The 18,428-nt window shown below is 53.0% G+C and overlaps 2 protein-coding genes across 3 annotated transcripts in view; both read right to left on the minus strand.

The window, feature by feature from the left end:
- Nucleotides 1–308: 308 nt before the first annotated feature.
- Nucleotides 309–7,396, minus strand: NKX6-3 (NK6 homeobox 3). 2 transcript variants are annotated; one of them, XM_019649267.1, is made up of 4 exons: nt 4,416–7,396; nt 3,618–3,683; nt 2,297–2,466; nt 309–690 (listed from the first exon to the last, which is right to left on the minus strand). In XM_019649267.1, the coding sequence occupies exons 1-4, from the start codon at nt 4,795–4,797 to the stop codon at nt 451–453; spliced, it is 858 nt and encodes a 285-aa protein (XP_019504812.1). In that variant the 5' UTR covers nt 4,798–7,396; the 3' UTR covers nt 309–450. The 2 variants fall into 2 exon arrangements, with proteins under 2 accessions (XP_019504812.1, XP_019504813.1); XM_019649268.1 differs by lacking the exon at nt 3,618–3,683.
- A 102-nt stretch (nt 7,397–7,498) lies between these two features.
- ANK1 (ankyrin 1) overlaps nt 7,499–18,428 on the minus strand; it is a 217,526-nt gene continuing 206,596 nt past the window's right edge. The window contains exons 38-41 of the mRNA XM_019649237.1: nt 17,634–17,717; nt 16,494–16,634; nt 16,097–16,234; nt 7,499–10,104 (exon numbers count right to left, since the gene is read on the minus strand). Coding sequence (XP_019504782.1) covers nt 16,136–16,234; nt 16,494–16,634; nt 17,634–17,717 — 324 coding nt within the window. The 3' untranslated portion in view covers nt 7,499–10,104; nt 16,097–16,135. The remainder of the gene's footprint in view (nt 10,105–16,096; nt 16,235–16,493; nt 16,635–17,633; nt 17,718–18,428) is intronic.

Genomic DNA, 18,428 nt, shown 5'->3' on the forward strand with positions numbered 1-18,428 from the left:
AGTGACATGCGTGAGACCCCCCCACACCAGTTTCCTGGCCGCAGAACTTGGGTCATTTTCATCTACTTGTGCACTTAGGAATCTGCAGAGCTGGCAGGGCAAGGCCTGGGCCCTCAGAGGTGCAAGATGGCAGAGAAGGTACCAGGTCTCAGGACACGTTTGTGGCGCCCTCCTCCCTTAGCCAGGCGGGTCTCCTCCACCACCACCTCTGCCCCCTCTTCCTTCCCCTCCCCCCTTCTCAGACATTGCTCAGCCTGCATCCAGGGCCTTGTGAAAGTCCTGTTTGAAANCGCCCCCTCCCTCCTCCTCTCCCTCCTCCTCCGCAGCCCCTCGGGTTAGCGTTCTGCCCCCTGTCCCCCCCCCCAAGCAGCGAGGGGGCGGGAAGGGGACTGAAGGCAGGCCCTTCTGAGATGCAGACAACTGGCCGGGCCGGGGCGGGCGGGGAGGGGGTCAGACGGCATGCGCGCCCAGGCTGAGAACCGAGAAGGCGGCGCGGTGCTTGCGGAGCAGCAGCCGGATCTTCTCGTCGTCCGAGTCAGGGTCCAGCGGCTTGTTGTACTCGTCGTCCTCGTTCTCCGAGGCCGCGCGGTCCCCGCCCGAGCCGGCGCTGCCGGCGGCTCGGGACGTGGAGGACGAGGGCTCCAGGGCGCTCTTCTTCCTCCACTTGGTCCTCCGGTTCTGGAACCACACCTGGGATGAGAAGGACTGAGGATCGCACACACACAGCACACGCAGGCCCCCCCCCACCCCCCTTTTTGGAGGGCGACTACTCGATGGCAAGTACACTCAATCCTTATTTTTATCAAATAAATGTAAAAAGTATAACTAGTGCATTGTTTTGTACACCTGAAACGAATTAAAAAAAAAGAATTATAAAAAGATTATGAGGGTCTAAAACTATAGGCCAAAATGAACAAAGATATATTTTAATAGGAAAAAATAAAAATAAAATAAAGTAAAATAAACGGCTCAATAATAGAGTAGGATGTAATATCCACAGTACTTTTTTTTAGAGGGGCAATAAAATGAAAATAATTGTTGTGAGTGCAGCAGTCCTTTAGGCTTAGCGGTAACCCTCTCCGTGGGATATCTTCCTTCTACTTTGCCATCTGGGGCCCTCGGGTAGAAGATGCTGAGATGGCGCCCGGTGGGAAGGGTTTAGCCCAGGTGAGGTCAGTAGGTGCTTGAGAGTGACCCCTTCTTTTAACTCTACAGCCCCTCACTGAACTTCATGAAAAAAATTCCCCTTAATTATAAAAATAATATAGTCTCATTGCTTGAGATTGTTGAACAGCACAGAAAAATACCTGAAGCGGAAAAAATATGTAAGCGCCAAATTGTTTCCTTCTACTTCGATCTGGCAGCTTTCTCTCCAGTGACATCCTTAATACTGGGCTGACCAGGAGGCTGCAGAGGCCAGTGGGTGGAGATCCAGGGCCCTGATCAGAGCCCAGACCTGGGTCACAACCTGCCCTGGTACGTCTCTCTACCCTGAAACCTGTTACCATGTCTCAGGACTGGGCAGTTCTGACATAGCTCAAACCCAAAGCCCCTCAGGAGAGATCTAACATTAAAGTTACCAAAGTTGTGCTGGGGAACCTGAGGAGACTAAAGCCTGTTTACCGATTTCAGGCTCTGGTGTTAGCGTGAGAGTGACCCTTGCGTGGGGCTGTGAGGCTTCCTGCATCTGGTATCCCATCTGAACTTCATTTGGATGGGCGTGGCTAGGAAAAGGTGTTATCCTCACTTCAAAGTTTGGTAAAGCAAACTTTAGGCCAGCTCTGTCTGCTAGCGAATGGAACAAGCCTAAGTCTAGTTCTAAACTGGCCCTGAGGCTGACTCCTGATCTGAGCCATAGGCTGCCACCAGCTCTTGACATTTCTGGCCGAGACCGTGCAGAGGAAGGGAAAGCATGAGACTGGAGTGTCACACATCTGGGTTTGACTCCCAACTCTGCACTTATCAGCTGGGTGACCTCGAGCAAGAGGCTCATCTGGGATTGTTTCTTCATCTGTAAAACAGGTAATAATACCCACCTCGGGGTTGCTGTGAGGGTTAAATGAGGTACTACACAAAAGGCTCTCAAAATAGGGTCATCTTGACAGCCATTTTTTTGGTTAAGGTAATTATCACAATCTCTAGGGTTGGGTGAGCAGGCAGTGCCCAAACAGCAGGAGGCCTCCCACTGATAGCTGGGGATGACTAGGAGAGTGAAGCTACCCCTCTCCCACGCGGTAGCATCCAGTCCTGCAGGCTCCTCACAGCCAGGCAGACACCTTCTCCTGCGCAGGCTTACCTTGACCTGCGACTCAGTCATCCCCAGTGAGTACGCCAGTCTCGCCCTCTCAGGGCCAGCCAAGTACTTGGTCTGCTCAAAGGTCTTCTCCAGGGCAAAGATCTGGTGCCCCGTGAAGGTGGGCCGGGTGTGCTTTTTCTTGTGGATGCTGTCACTCAGGGGGTCTGGGGCTGCCAGGAGGAAGGACACGCGTGGTCAGCAGGGCGAGTGGGGTGCCAGCCCTGCCCTGCCTCTCCCCCAGGGTTAGCTCCCTGTTACAGAGAAGCCACTGAGGTTGCAGGGGTTGTGACACCTCTCACCTGAGCAGCATTCCTGATGTTCTGATAATAGTGACTTTGACCACTGCCATGTCTGGGTGGGCAGGCACCTGCTGAGAAGGCACCTGCCCCAGGTTACAGCTACTTAGGGGCAGAGGGAGCTGAGAACCTGCCTGGGTCTCGTGCCTCTCTGTGTAATGGTCTTACTCAGTGATGCTGCCTTCCCCGAAGCAGCAAGAAGACTTTCCTCTCAGTCTCAGGGACACCAAGAAACGGATTAGGCACCTTCCACCAACATCAGGACTCTAGGGGCATGGGAATTCCTCCCCTTTTGACTTCCTTGTTCTTGGGATCCCATTTTCCAGGTCACCCGAAACCAGTCTGGACACAGAGGCTCATGAGCCAACCATCTGCCCAGCCAGGGCAGCCTCCTCAGGAAGTGGCTGGGCTGGGGTGGGGGGCTCGGGGTAAGCAGAATGCCCACCTGTTGGACCTTGCTCAGTGCAGCCCGATGGCCCATGTCCAGTTTCCTCATGTTACAGGTGAGGAAACGGAGGCACGGAAAGGGGAAGTGACGTCCCGAGAGACCATCACCTTCGGTCCTCTCTCCTTTTGTTAATTCACCCACTGACTTCCTTAGATGTTTTCCTGTGTGGATATGCACCAGAGCTGAAGAGCAGGGGTGTATTATGTTTGATGTGTGTGGGGGGAAGATGGAGGTGAGAGGGAGAGACAGCCTGAGGCCTAAAGCACCCTCAAACCGGGTTATAAAATAGGTTCCAAGAGACGAGGCCTTCACCCCCAGGGACTCGCTGTGATTCAGGTTGAGTGAGGGGTGGGCTGCCAGCCAGTATGACCACGTGGAGTAGTGCAGCAGAAGAGGGGGAGGCAGCTGTGCCTCAGGGTTTCCTTGGCTGGCCCTATTGCAGTGGGCAACCCCAAGTTCAGGCAGAAGTGGAGGTTCCCTCTGCCCTTGTCCCCGCCTGATCTAGGCAGGGCCTCTCAGGCACAGGAATGGCTCCAGCAGCTACCGTCACTCTCCCTGCCTCCCAGATGAGCCTCACCTGTCTGTGCATGTCCTGCCATCTCCTCCATTCCCTGACTGGCATCACGGGGACCCTGGATCAGTTCTTTTTTTAAAAAAAATTTTTTATAAGAGTTTAGTTGAGCCAAACTGACGACATGTGCTGCGAAGCAAGATTGCAAATGTGCTCTAGATCTTTGGAAGCAGGTTGAGGGATGGGTTGGGTGAGGAGCGCCCCCACCACAGCTACAGCCAAGTCCGACCTGGCTCAGCAGCTGCTCCTGGAGGCTGGGCGGTGGTCGCTGCCACTGTGGACATAAACCCCAAGGAGGTTGGTGGGAAACAGGGTCCCTTTTTCAAAGGTGGGACCTCAATGGGTTCAGCGTGCATTCTGTCCCCCTGAATGGTGCCAAGGCATGAGTGGGCTCTCCGGGAAGGTGCTGCTGTGGCAACTTCTCGTTATGGACACCGTTCGCCCACTTTGGATGAAGAAGTGGTGACATGGTTTCTGAGTGGGAGAAGTAAGGCGAGCAGCCCACTGGACCTCACACCGAGTGGGTGTGGGCTATGTGGTCTTCCTCAGACCTAGAGACTCCCAGGTCCCCTAGGAAAGCTGCTGAGTGTTGGGGGTGGGGGTCGAGACACTCCATCCAAACAAAGCTGGGCAGGATCGGGAGGGGAGAACCCAGTGCTGCACCAAGTTGAGATATAGACCCAGGTGTCTGAGCTGGGCTGTCTGATGGTGGCTGAGGAGAGGTGGGCAGCAGGTGCAGGCCCCACTGTGGGCGTCCCCTTCCCACACCTCCTCCTCCCTGATCCGGGGGTGCCCGGTACTCACTGTTGTTGCATTGCCGCCCGCCTCGCCAGTCTTGGCCTGTGTCTGCCCAGCAGTTCCGGGTCCGGGTGGGGTACTCGTTTCCAGCTTTGGAAAAATTCCCCACCTGGGGGCCATAGTAGACCCCCTGGGAGCCGAGTCCACCAAAACCTGCCACATGGGGGTAGCTGGAAAGCAGGCTGTTGTTTGGCGTGGCCACAGGCCTGCTCAGGATGTCTGTGATGCCGTGGGGGGTCCCGGCGGCCAGCTGGGGGCCCAGCCCTGGGGGGCTGAGCTTGTAGAAGGAGTTCTGCACGGAGTACTGGCACACGGGCGCCTTCATCTCCGAGAACTGAGCCAGCGGCGTGTTGTTCAGCAGGAACGTCCCTTGCAGGTTGGACTCCATGTTCCCCAGGTCAAGGTGAGGGAAAGCAGGAAGCCCAAATCCAGGCCCCTAAACCCTGAGACCCCGTGCTCTGGCCCAGAATCCCATGGCAGGTTTGGAGGGTCAAAAGCGGCCTGGAGCCCCAGACAGCCCTCCAACCTAAGGCATCTGCCCAGCCCCTGCCCAGGGACTGGCACCCACGTCAGCTGCTAGGAAGTCAGGTGCTCCCGGACAGGTGAGAGGCCTCACCCGCGCCCTTTCCCTCTCTCCCTGCCAGGCCTGGAGAAAGGCGGCTCCCACACCTCAGCTCAGACCCCTCCTCAGCCTCTGAGTCTGGGGACCCTCCATGAGAAGTTTTAAGTTCAGAGAAGCAACATTTCCCTGATAAAGATATGGCCCATTAGAATACAGACCGGAGACTGGCTGAGGAGCGCCAGCTGCGTCACCATTGGTCGAAATCCACACGGGCCTCACATTGGCTTTCCCTAGACAAATTGCACTTTGAAAGATTGACTGTAAAATCAGCCAGGGTGTGTGTGTGTGTGTGTGTGTGTGTGTGTGTGTGTGTGTGAGAGAGAGAGAGAGAGAGAGAGAGAGAGAGAGAGAGAGAGAATATGAGCTCTGGAAGCTCAGTTCATTTGCAGAGGGTCCACCTGCTCCTAGTACCCCAACACCAGCATCTAGGAAAAAGTGGGTACCTGGAGGGCCCCTGGAGGAGCCTCCTGAGGCAGCTGACAGTCACAGTTCCTGTAGCTGCTCCCCCCTGTGGGTGAGGAAGCCTGGCTCAGGGTTCGCTGTCCTGGGGGTGCTCAGGCCCCTTATGTGCAGATACCCAAGACGCTAGGGGAGTGTGCAGTGTGACCATGGATGTTTCCCTTCCCTCCTCGTGCTGGGATGGGTAAGTGGGAAGGCTGGGCTTTTTTGGAGGGGCGGGGGCGGGATGCAAATCCCTGTGACTGGCCTGAGAGCCTGGGGTGAGAGCCTGCCTGGCGGACTGGGGCAGCTGTGGGCCAGCTGGGTGTATGCTCGTCCTGTCTCTGCCTCAGGGCAGCCTCCCCTGATGCCTCTGTCCTCCCTTTCTCCTCGGAGGAGGGGTCACTTGTGCCTCTGCTGGAGCCATTGCCATGTTCTGTCTGTCTTGGCACCTGGGTTGGAAATCTTTGATGACTGAGATGGCTGTTGATTCAGCAGTGGGTCCCTGTGCCTGGCACTTGGTTGGTGCTCAGTAAGTATTTGACGGATGAAACTGGATTGAATCACAGAGCACCCACAGACTTTTCTTTTTTTTCTTTTTCTAATAAATTTTTACAACAGAGAAAGTTCTACTAGGGGCTATCTCTCATTTTACAAAGGGGGAAACCACAGCAAAAATCTTGAGTTATTTTTCTTTGGAACAGTGTCTTTTCTTGCAGTTGTTTGTTTGTTTGCTTGTTTTTAATGGAAACTAGCATGCCACTGGTCTGAACAGGCAAAATGACAGGAAAAATAGCGACTGCCAGACAGATGGACTTCTGTCCCTCCTCTGCCTGCCAGTCCCAAAGCCTTTCCTGACCAGGCTGTGGGCTCCTTGGCTGTCTCGCCACCCCATGGGTGCTCTTCAGCAGGTGAGATATAAGTACTCATAGCTGGGCTTCTCCTTGGTTTCCAGCGGGAGGCCCAGGGCCCAGGACTCAGGAGGTCTCCCCTCTCCCTCAGGGCCCGGCCCGTCACACTGCTATTATCTGGTCACGGTGGAATTGGTTTCTGAGCCATGCCCTCTGTAGCGTAAATGATGGAGTTTAATGCAAAAAAGACCTCACAAAGGCTGCATGTGGAGATTGTTTTTCTAGAAATTTGGATTAAAAATAAGAAAAAAAGGTTCTTATCCATTAGAGTTGGCTATGCTACCAAGCTGCACTTAATCTGAATCCCAGTGCTGCAGCCCGGCCCCACACAGGCAGTGGTGATTCTGAACCTCTGCTTCTGAAAACCCTCTGGGCCATTTGTATGCACAGCCCTGGCCCCGTGGCCTGGGTGGTTTTCCTGACTCTGAGAAAGAAGCTTCAGAGTGAGGGCTAGGAGTGCTCCTAAGATCCTGTGACTGTGACTTGGTCACCTTTTAATGATGGGAACTTATGAGGAAGAAAAGCTGCAGCAAATGATTTGGCTCTTATTTAATGCCAAGGTTGACAAAGGCATTCATGTTTAGGAATCTCAGGAGGACAAACTGAAGAGGTCTTAGCAAGTGCTTAATCCAGTTCCCCATTTGACAGATGAGCAAACTGAGGCCAGCTTGGTGGCCAGCCTTGTATGCAGCAGTAGGAACTAGCTGTTAGGAACAGGGCGATTTTCTAGAAAGTTATTCAACTTTGAATGGCATCAAATGCAGGGGCCAGACAGCTTCACAGGGAGTGCTGGGGGGTTCCCCTGAGTGTACGCCGGCTGTGGGATCAGGAACATCCCCAGTGGTTTGTGGTGCTTCCCCCCCACCCACCTTAGACTTGCCCCCGTCTCATGGTAGTCATCAGGTGGGACAGAAATCTCTGCTCCACGATCTTAGATGCTGGGAGGGCTTCTCCCAAAATGAGCGTCCTGATTAAAGGGCTGTCCAGGTTTCCAGGAGGTGGGTACCTCACCGGAGGTAGGCCTCCCTGCTTGACTGATCCCACCCCAGGCTTCACTGCTGTCCCACCACCTCAAACTCCCCAAGGACAAGCCAGAAAGGACAGAGGGAGCCCTGTGCCATGAGTCAATTTCTTTATTAATTTTGACATTTGTTCAGCTGGTGTAGGGAGAATGGTCTATACATCAGAGTGGGCACGGGGAATTCTCTCCCGATTACAGAGCATGTGGGAGAGAGTCAAGAAAAGATTCATTTCATAACAATTAGAAAAATCAAGGTAATTCCAAAACTTCTAAAAAGCGTCTAATGTGCAGACTGCAGCATTCTCTAGGCATCGTGTGGAGACCCCAAACTCCTCCCCTAACAGCTCCTACTAGCAACCGGAGCGGGCAGCCATGCCGCCGAGGGCTCGGGGCTACCGGGCCAAGCAGCCATGCCGGACGGAGCGGAAGGTGCCAAAGCATAGCCTGGGGCCGCGGGCCCGCGCGGGGCTCTGCGAGGGGCTACTGGGGACGGCTACAGCGGCGGCCTGGGACAGGAAGGTACAGGATCGAGGCGGGAGGCCGGCCCTGCGCCTGTCTTCCTTGGACCAGGTGGCCGGGCCAGGGGTGCCCGGGGACGGGCGCGCGCTCCAGCCGAGCCGCACCACCCGCTGCGAGGAAGCCCTGCGCTCCTGCCCCGCAGGGAGGGCGGGGGCTACGCTTCTTTGGTCACAGCCCAGGGGACCTGAGGCTGCGAGCTTGGCCTTTCCCTCCCTGGCCCGCCCCTCTGGAAGCAAAAGCGAAACTGCCCGGACCAACAGGAGCGCCTCGGCCGGGCCGGCGAGGACTCCGCTGAGCCTGGGTTCCCCTCTCCGCTCGGCCGCCCGGCTGCCCCCGCTCCGCCGGGACCTGTGCGGCCGGCGACAGGCACCAGGACCGTGGGGGCTCGGACACTGAGGGAGCTTCTGTGCTACTTGGAAGGTGTGAATGTGTTCTGAGGACACGTCAGAAGAGCGGCAGGGAGGAGGGTGACTGGACACCCACAAACAGTGGCTCTGTGACAGCCTGCAGAGCCTGCCAGTCTCTCTCTGGCCCAGGAGGGCGCCCGCCGCGCAGGGCGGGGCCGGATTGTGCTGATTCGGGCCTCCCTCTGCCGGGGGCTCTAGTGTAACTTTAAGGCTCTTCCCTGGTGGCACCGAGGTGAGGAACAGCCAGCTGTCTGCTTCCTTCCTGCCCTGACCGGGGGGCCTGGCCTAGGAGGGTCTCCTTCTTAGCCCAGGGCCTCCTGTTGGTCACTGCTTTCTCTTCCTCCGGCTCTCCTCCCTTGGGCTTGTGATCAGGAGCGGGCCCTTGCCCCGCCTCTCCAGGTGGGGCTGAGGGGCTTGGTCAGAGTGGGGGCACTGAGGCTGTCCAGCCTAGGCCCCCCATCCTGCCGGCTGCCAGGACTTAGAGCACCAAGTTAGCTCTGGGAGACCTTGGGGGTGGTGGCTGACTTCTGAGAACCCACAGATACATACATTCACCAGCCCTACTCCCTTCCTTCCTCTTTCACTGAAAGACAGGCTATAGCTCCTTCTCCTGCAGCCTGGAGAAGTCCTCAGGAGCTGAGCTGTTAGTGCTTTGCACATACTGCTAAAGTGTTTCTATTGGTTTGCATAGTATTTATTATTTTTCATATACACAAGGCTGATTACTGTACAGTTTACACTTTGAACACAGACTATGATATAAGTGCTTGAAGATATAGAAAACCTCTTCTCTAGTGAACATGCTGGTGCAATCCTGGGACAGCCGCCAACTGAGAGAGCAGACCCTTTCAGATGGGGCGCTGGCTCCCTTGAGCCCTACAGCTAAGCCTGGGGTCCTCACCTCAGATTCTTAAGTTCCTAACACAAGGAACCCCGAATGCACTCTAAAGGTAATGATTTTCCATTGGAAGATGATTAATACTGAAACTGAGAGAGAGAAGGAGAGAAGGAGAAGGAGAGAGAGAGAGAGAGAGAGAGAGAGAGAGAGAGAGAGAGAGCGAGAACATAAAAAATTCCAGTTTATCCACAGGAGATTCTATACAGCTTCGGACATCACAGTAAAATCTGTGTGTATACTGAGTAGAGGGGAGAGGTGCGTGTGTGCGCGCGTGTGTGTGTGTCCTGAATGTCATGTAGAGCGTTCTGGGGGGAGCGGTCCACTGGGCAGAGGGAGGGTCCGATCACAAATGGAATGGAGGTGTGTGTGGGGAAGGCTGGCAGATGAGGACATGGGAGTAAGAGGTGCTGAACTGATTTCGTGCCTAGTTCTCATTTTTTTTTCTTTCCAGGAAGCCCACATGGATTTCTTACAGATGAGGTTGAAAAAATAAGTACCCTGTAAGAAGTTGAAATTAAAATGATTTTTAAAAATATATCATCCCCAGCCACAAAGAGCCCTTGTTCACGTCTGCGTTCATGCGCTCTCTTGCATTTGTTTTTCTATCCCTCTCTCTCTCTCTCCCCACTTCTTGCTGCTTTTGTCCTGATTCCCGACAGAGATCCGTCGTCTTCGCTAGAGGCAGGATTGAGGACTGTAGGTCATGCGTCTACAGTCAGTCGTTCATGCGAATAGGAGACTAAAGGAAGTCCCTTACGGAGATCATGCCGTTAGCCTAGAGGAACATGTGCGCCACTTGTGGAGCCCTCCGGTCCAGCTCTCCTCCTGTGTGCATGGCAGAGTGTGTGGAGTTCAAGGGTTGGGTGTTGAGGTGTGATCCTGAGGGCCACAAACAGAGAATGAGACACTTAGAATTTAAAGGTGCAACTCCCAGCAAAACCCCCAAACACCAAGTTTTGTGCTGGTTGCTCAGGCAGAGTCTGATTCAGAAAAAGCAGCCTCCCCAAGCAAGGTGATGAGCTGAAAGGTATTGAGCTCAGAGCCCCTGACCTTCCTTAAATACCAGCTATCTTTCCTCTGATCCCCAACCCAAAGGCTGCCTCTCAGAGGTGGCTGTCCTGTCCTACATTACTTTCCTGCTGAGTGGATGAGCACCCCGAAAACCCTCCTGTGTGGGTGCTCTGTGCCTCAGAAAGGCTGGAGGTTACCACACCCATGCAGTCACCTGGGGAGAAATCTTCACGAGTAGATCTTGTACCTATGAGGCAGAACCTGTGCCAATAGAGGGGCTAGGCTAGGCAGTGGTACCCTCTGCTTTTTCAGTTCAGTTGAGCCAACATGCACTGATGTCTGTTATGTGCCAGCTCTGGGATCCCAGAGGTAGAGCAGACACGATCATAGCCTCAGGAGCTCATCATGGCTACAAGGTAGGTCAGCACTTCTTCAGCTCTGGTCCACAGCTCCTACTGTCAGATGCCTCTGGCACCTCTCCCCATGCCCCATGGATGGACAGCCTCTGTTATGACCAAGAGATCTTTGGAAGACAGGTGCATTCTCCCTAGGATATTGTGTATCTTAGGCTGGAAGACAGCACTTTGCCTGCAGAATCAATTCCAAATTCTGCAGCCTGGGATTCACAGCAAGACACCACTCTTGCCACCCCTGGTGCCTCATCCTTTAACCTGGGGCGAAACTGTGTTTCCAAGACTAGCCACTGGGGGTTCTCTGTCTGAGGGACCTTGGGATGAATGGGAAAAGGAGAACGCTTAAATAAAGAGGAATTGACACTCTCCTGGGTGGGGCGGGAAGTGACACAGAAAGGCAGAAACCCTTTCTGAGGCAGAGCTGTCCCCACAGGGAGCTGTCTTGGGCCCTTTGAGAACAGGCGTGGAAAGGAAGCTGGAGATGACTAAGGCGGACTCACTCTGAGTGGTTTTCCAAGGATGGGAGGGTGGTGCTAAGCTCCTTGCCAGAGGCTGCCATACAGCAAAAAACCAAGCCTTCTACTGCTCTGGCTTGAAGGAGCTGTCACCTGGAGGGCAAGGCTCTTCCATCACTGCCTGGACCGCCCTGCCTTCCGAACACCCATCGCCTGCCTGCTCCCTGCCTTTGTTGGTGGCTGTCCTGTCAAGGACACCATCCAATCTCCTCTTTGCTGAAGTTTCGCCTACCACCCTCAAGACCTCTCTTCCACGAAGCCTTCCTGATTATTCCAGTTCACTCTTGTTTCTCTCCTCACAGCTCTGGAAGCTCTATCCCTCCTGCCACTCCCGTTTATTTAGAGCAATCATAGAGTGTAGCCGTTAAGACCATGAACTCTGAAGCGAGACTGCCTGAGTTCATATCCTATCTCTGCCAATTTCCTGCCGTGTGGCCTTGATCAAGCTACTTACGCTCTCTGTGACTCGGCTTCCTTGGCTGCAAAACCAAGGCAATGAGAGGATGCACCTCATTAGATTGTTTTGATGTTTAAAAGTGCTTAGAACAGTAAGTAGTATGTGAATGTGACTCTAACTGGGCTGTCTGGAAACGTTACTGTCTTTTGCTTATCTTTCTTTTTTCATGTCTGCGTTCTTCCTCTGGCTACAGTATAAATCCTCTGAGGGCAAGAGCCGGGCCTTACCCTTCCCTGTGGTCCCCACATTGCCTATCCCAGTGCTAAGCATGCCTGAAATAAGAAACCTTATAAAATCTTGAGCGTGGGGAAGACAGGCTATAATCTCTCACACACTTTTCTGCCCAGGCAGGGAGCAGAGGAGAATGTTCAAGGGCAAGAGATCATTCTATGGTAACTGCTCATTTCATCTTTGGGTAAACTAACACTCCAGGAGAAGCAGTGACAGGTCCAGTGGGAGCACCCAAGCAGGGGGAGGACTAGCATGCAGTCTCCTGGCTGTGTCCAGTACCTTCCTCCACCCTGCACCTCTGCTCCTGGGTACTCCTCAAGGAAGGTCTTACCCTATAAAGGGCTTAGAAAATAGTCTCCTGCCGCTCCTAGCGGCTATGCTGGCGAGGTGCTTGGTGCTTTCCCTCTTGTCATCTCTCTATGCTGTATCACCTGTTCCCACCACCTACCCAGTGTCCCTGGCTCTCCCTTCTCCCCAGCCCCAGACTCCCCATACGCCGGCCATGTCTGGGAAGTGAGGGTGGACCGTAGCTTAAAACAGCCAAATAAAACGGGACCCCTGGCCTCCCTGCCTCTTTCCACTGAGATGATCAATTGATTAAGCTTTAAACTCACTAAAATGTTCTATTTTCATAGCTAACACGAGTCTTGTAATCACAGGGTCTGAATGGAAAGTGTCCCTTAAAAAGGAAAACGCCACAAAACCGCCCAGCAGCCTCGCATGCGTCAGCGTTCCGAGAGTTCCGGAAGAAAGAGTGACACAGATGCAGAGGATTGCCGAGAACCAGAGCCCTGCGCTGGCTCCTGGTGACCCACAGGGCTACTGGGCTGCCCCTGCCCCTACCCCGCTAGCTGCCCTGCTCCATGCTGTCGCTCTAGCAGCACTGACACCATAAATACTTGGGCACAAAGCAAAACCCACGAGCTGCTACTGTCTGCCTCCAACAGTCAGGCCTCTTGACTAAACAGCAATTTTCTAGTTTCTTAGAAACTACTGGAAAGCACTCTTCCCCTAACTGCAAAGCTTTAAATCCAAAATCCTCCTCAAAGTGGGAGTGATGGTGGGGAGCACCAGAACCAGTGATTGGGATCTACTCAGTCCTCACCTGGGATGGGGGTATTCTGCCGTTTGGGGGTGTTCCGTAGCGCTGAACCAACTACAGCCATCATTCCTCTCAGCTCACCTTTTGAACATAAAGTCTACAACCGTGCCACATCACCTCTAGGAGGTTTGTAAGGGAAAACCCAAATCAGCCATCGTAACTCACTCTTCTTTATCCATAAAAACCACCTGAGGAGCTTGAGGCAGAAGCCTGAGTTCCAGAATTTTAAATCAGTAGGTCTGGGACAGGCAGCAGGAATCTGCACTTGAACCAGACTCTCAGAGGACTGAGGTGCAGGGATGCGGGTGACACTTTGAGAAACAGTGGATTAGAACTTGGCAATTTGTAAAGCCCTTTAACAAACATAAACTCATTGATCGCCACAGCCACCCTGCAAGGGAAATATCGGCGTCCTTGCTAGTTTATGGCTAAGGAACCTGAGCCTTCGAGAGGTCAATTGACTTGCCCCTGTCACACTCCAAATAAAATCTGCAACTGGTGGAGCACCGGAATTCATATGTTCTCCTATACTCTCCACCACAGCCCACACAGCTACCACAATTATTTTTATTGACGTGTAACATACATTCAGAAGGAACTATTTTTATCCTTGCTTGAGGACACAGAAGCTCAGGGCAGTTGAATGACTCGTGTAAGGTAACACAACCTGTAAATTGGGGGAAGCCAGGCCTTGAATCTAGACTCCCAAGCCCCAGCTTACCCCTCTCTGAAACATATACAATTGATTCTCATTATCTGCAGTAGTTATGTTCTAAAAAGTCACCAGGAACACTGGATTAGCCAATACTGAACCACTGCTCCTAAGGAAAATATAGCGTTCGGTTCCTGCAAGCTTCTGTTCACAATATTTTTGCCAACCAGTGACCACATAACCTTGTTTTATGTGTGTTTCTGTTTAAAGATGCCTTATTTAATATATACGGTTGCTTCATTAACATTGGACTCATGGCCAACAGCACTCTCAGGCCTGAAGGAAGCTTATCAAACACATGTATTTTCTCCACAGGCACCTCACAGCCTTCCTGAGCTTAGGAACACTAGACTGCAGCTCTTCAAGACTAGTCTTTGGAGCCATTTTAAACACTAAAATCACGAACAAATAGCCTCAAAATGCAAAACAAACTAACAAAAAACATGGCATTAAATAGACTGCAAAAAAGACACTAGAGTATGAGAACATACACAAGAGGGCAGAGCACGGCCTTGTTTGACTTCAGCTGGGAGTGTGCACGAAAGGGGACTCAAATTTTTCACCATTGTGCACAGACATGTCTGTGGATGACCACAAAAGTGCAGTGAGTATTGGTTTGGGGGTTAAAATAAATCTGAGTTAGTAAGAGAATTTACAGGTGTGGAATCCATGACTAATGAGGGCCGATGGTACATGCTTTCGAGTGAGTGGTAGTAAAGTATTAAGGACAAGAGAGGCCTCAGCCCCTTCACTGTCTTCTCTGCAGTCTGCCTTCCTGGGAGCGTGAAACATTGTAGGCCACCCGCCAGGCTCTTGGGAATCTAGGCAGGTGCCTGTGTCCACAATGGCTCCCACCACACAGTTCCCTGGCCTTTTCTCGGAAGAGGCCCCAGCACTGTGCTGGAGCCAGGCTGCTCTGTGTCCCTGACACTCACACTCCATGATCTGGACCACATCCCTGCGCAGGGTTCAGCCACTTTGCAGATAAATCATCTATAGAAAATTAAAAAAAAAAAATTCCTAGGTTCTACCTTCCCCACCCTAGCCTGGTTTCTGGCTGCCTCTCTCCTGTTCAGGAACATCAGTAGAACCCGAGCCAAACAGAAGCTAAAATTTAAAGCCCCTGCTACTGCGGCGGCGGCTGACGCAATAAGGAAAGTAAGACAGAAAAGTATACTTTTGCTTCCATTCTGCTTTTTCAAATTATTTGTACCTTTGGATTATTTCTAGGTCTGGTCACAGCCAATCTCCTAAACCAGCAGCCCGATGGGACCCTCTGGCAGTGCCAGGGTTAACACTGTGACCTCCTTAAGCTGCTGAGGAGTCAGGTCTAATTTTATCCTATAACTGGATCCGCCAGTCCTCTCCTTTGCCCAAGTGCTGAGGTATGTCGGGAAGCCCAAAGTCAGCACTTCTGCCCGTTGGGGAGCAGAGGCAGCAGCCCTGCTTTTTGCCGAAAGCAGAAAGCTGAAGCCAGCTTGCCGCTTGGCCCAGAGCCAGGCCCTGGGGGTTTAAATGGCAACAACCTGGTTAGTGCTGCGCTGGGGACACAGTGCTTCCTCGCTTCCTGCCGACTCCCACCCCGATGCATCCTGTACTGAGCTGCCCCGAGCTGGGCACAGTGAAGAGCCTCGGGGCAGCTCAGTACAGGATCCCTCAGGGAGGATGAGGTCAGAGCTGGCCGCTGAAGCCCCCAGCACTGCACGGCCCGCTGGAGAGCCTTCGCCGCCGTCTTCACAGCCCTCCCTCACTGCACAGCACAGCACACCCCGGACGCTTGGCCACACTGGCCCATGCTCACACGCCATGCACCAAGGCGCGGCAGCCCTCCTGACTCGTAGGGAAAACACCATCCGCCCCTTGGGCTTGTTGACTTCACCCTTTCCTAGAAAGCAAGGGAGCAACAGGTTTCAAGAAACACCAAGGAGAATGGAAGCCTTGGGTTCGTGGGGACTTTTGTAGGGTTCCAGGTTCAAGCGACAGTTCAGTTCTAAGTCTGATTGTTGGAGCTCTTCCTGGGGATGTGGGTTGAAACAGCACAGCCTAGACAGACTCGGCTGCCCTCCCCGATGCCCTGTCCCCGTCCTCCATATCCCCATTGCTTGGTTTCCAGGACTGTAACACTACTGAGATTACCAAGCACTTTTTGCTCATCAAAGCATTTTTTTCAAATCTGTATTTTTGCACTTCCTGAAAGGTATAGGTCAGCAGATATTGTTGACTTTGTTTTCTTGACAAGGAAATCAAGACTCAGAGACACAGATAGAAGGTGGGGGAATGAGAATCTATGTCTCAAGACCACAGCAACACTGTCCATCCTGCATCATGCCGGGGAGAGGAGATGGGGATGAGGATGTGAACAGCCATTCCCAGGACCCACCGCTCCGCAAGGACCAAGCCATGCAGAAAGCATGCAGAAAGACCTGTTACCTCCAACGAGGCCATTCAAGGGTGGGGGCTTGCTTGAGATCACTGTTTCCCCCTTTTCAGGCTGGCCCGCTTCACTATCTGAGCCCCTTTCCTGCCCTCTATCAGGTCCGGCTGCAGGCTACTCCCTCTCAGCTCCACCTGGAGACAGCAGCAGAGACAGAATGCAGACAGATGGCACAGAGAGAGAGGCAACAGTAGGCAAGAGAACGAAAGGCATCATACGGAGGTAGTGGGAACACTGCCTCCTTCGGGGTAAGGGAGGCTGGAGGGAGAGCCCAGAGAGGTGGGCGCGGTGCAGCCTGAAACCCAGAGTGGGCTGGCACAGAGGTGAGCAGCAGGAAGAGGTTCTGGCCACTCGGAAGAGTGAGTGCCTCGGAGGCAGCGGCCACCGCAGTACCTTGGCGTGTTTCATAAAGTAATCAATATCGGCTTCCATCTCCCCAGGATCCTCTGGGGGCCCCTCAACAATCACCTCCTCACGCTCCTGGGTGTCATCGGCACCAGATGAGTCTATCTGCCGAACAACTTTGCGAATGATCTGGAAAAGAGAGGGAAGGGAAAAGGGGCTGGTGAAGCCGTCAAGACAAAGCTTGAGAAGAGCAGGTCCCCAGGAATGACATCGGGGGAGAGGCAATCTTTGTCCGAAAGCGCCCCTTCTTGAGTGGCAAAAATAGAGACAGGTCTCTCACTCGCATCACGGTGTGGAAACACTTGCATTGGACAGCCTCAGAGGGACTAGAACTTGCAGAGGGGTCTTAGCAAAGGTTTTTAATGACCAAGGTTGGACCACATGTAACTTCTATCTCTAGTCCACAGCATTTCCTTCTGCCTCTTGGTATTGAAGGACATTTACATTGTCTTCACTGTACGCCTGTAAGCTCATCCATAGTAATTTGATTCAATCCAGCCATTCCCATATTCATTCCTCCAAATAGTCTAACGACTGCTTACTCTGCACCTACCACGTGCTAGGATGGGAGATGAAAACACAAATAAGACATGATCCCTGCCTGCACCAAGCTCACCATACAGAGGGAAAGATGGACATAAGGGTCCTGCTCCACTGCAGTGTGAGCAGTACCACAGGGGAGCACACAGGAGGTTTTCCCTTTGCTTCTGCCCAAACCTAGCACGGTACCCAACACTTGCTAGGCAACGTCATGTCTGCTGTGCCTTTCCACATCTTTTCTATTTTAGGAGGCTGTGGGAGTCTGGGGGGCACCACACTGCTGTCTTACAGCTGTTTTCAGGGCTGGGCATCACGGGACGAGGTTTTTGGGCTGTCCTAGGGGGCTTCATGTGTCAGGAGCAGAGTAGCAGAAGTTCAACTCAGGTTGAATCAGGCCATGCGGCTATGAAAAATGTCAAAATGTCATAGCCAGATTGTGGAAGACAGGAGCTTGTGGCCCCTGAACTGTCCTGTCTGAGCTGTGCTTATCCCTCTGTTAGGGCAGCAGCAAGAAGCTGAGAGGTGGGTCTACCTTTTAGCCTCTGGCCCTCCTGCCTCTCCCCAACTCAGGGCACTCCTTACACCCACCTTCTTGGTGACGATGTTGCCCTGATCATCTGTGAATTGTTCCTCAGTCACCTGCTCCCCTGGAATATTCTGAAGCTCACTTCCCTGCAATTAGAGAAAGGGAGTTAATTTGAGATTGATTCAGTGGGAGTTTAGGAATAAGAATCGAGGATGAGGAAATAGAAGAACAGCAGCAACAATAGTCGTAGTCCGACAAATCCCCACCCCGGCAGGAAACTCCAGCTCAGCAATTAGCGGCAGCCAAACAAACCATCAGCTCCAAGTACAAGAAGTGCCCTGTGGGACCATGGGGCCCAAGGACAGGATGGAGCCTAGAGCTTGCAAGAGCTCTGTGTGCTGGGCTCCCATAATAGCACCGGGAACAGGCAAAACAGGGACAATTATGCAAGTTTTATGAAGGAGGCCCTGAGAGACGAAGTGAGGCACCTAATTTATTGGGTTGTTGGAAAAGTTATGAAGCATTTTGCAACGAAAAACATAGAAAAAAATGTCATGACTTTTCCAACAACCCAATATATTTCTACAGCACTGTACAGTGTAGAAAGCCCTTCCACAGACATCAACACACTGAGCATGACTTGAGGACAGAAGCAGAAGGAGAACGAACAGGCGCAGTAACTCCCAGAGCTGAGCTATCTCTGCCATCACACACTGATGGTCCAAATGGGGGCCGCACACAGTTCTGGCTCTCAGTGCAGAGCCAGTCCCCTGAGGCCTTCCTGGCCCTTCTCTTCCAAAGTGTCTCCTGACCTGGAGTCCGGCACCTGCCCCCAGCTCCTCCCCATTCACATCACA

The sequence above is a fragment of the Hipposideros armiger genome, unplaced genomic scaffold (assembly GCF_001890085.2).
Source record: "Hipposideros armiger isolate ML-2016 unplaced genomic scaffold, ASM189008v1 scaffold_131, whole genome shotgun sequence".
Taxonomy (NCBI): domain Eukaryota; kingdom Metazoa; phylum Chordata; class Mammalia; order Chiroptera; family Hipposideridae; genus Hipposideros; species Hipposideros armiger.

What these genes read in the sequence shown, in the direction of transcription:
- NKX6-3 (XM_019649267.1), bottom strand. Translation starts at nt 4,797, where the DNA reads ATGGAGTCCAACCTGCAAGGGACGTTCCTGCTGAACAACACGCCGCTG. An exon ending in CGGGCGGCAATGCAACAACA is followed by an intron (nt 3,684 to 4,415) that starts GTGAGTACCGGG and finishes TTTTAAAAAAAG; the next exon opens with AACTGATCCAGGGTCCCCGT. An exon ending in GGCAGGACATGCACAGACAG is followed by an intron (nt 2,467 to 3,617) that starts GTGAGGCTCATC and finishes TCCTCCTGGCAG; the next exon opens with CCCCAGACCCCCTGAGTGAC.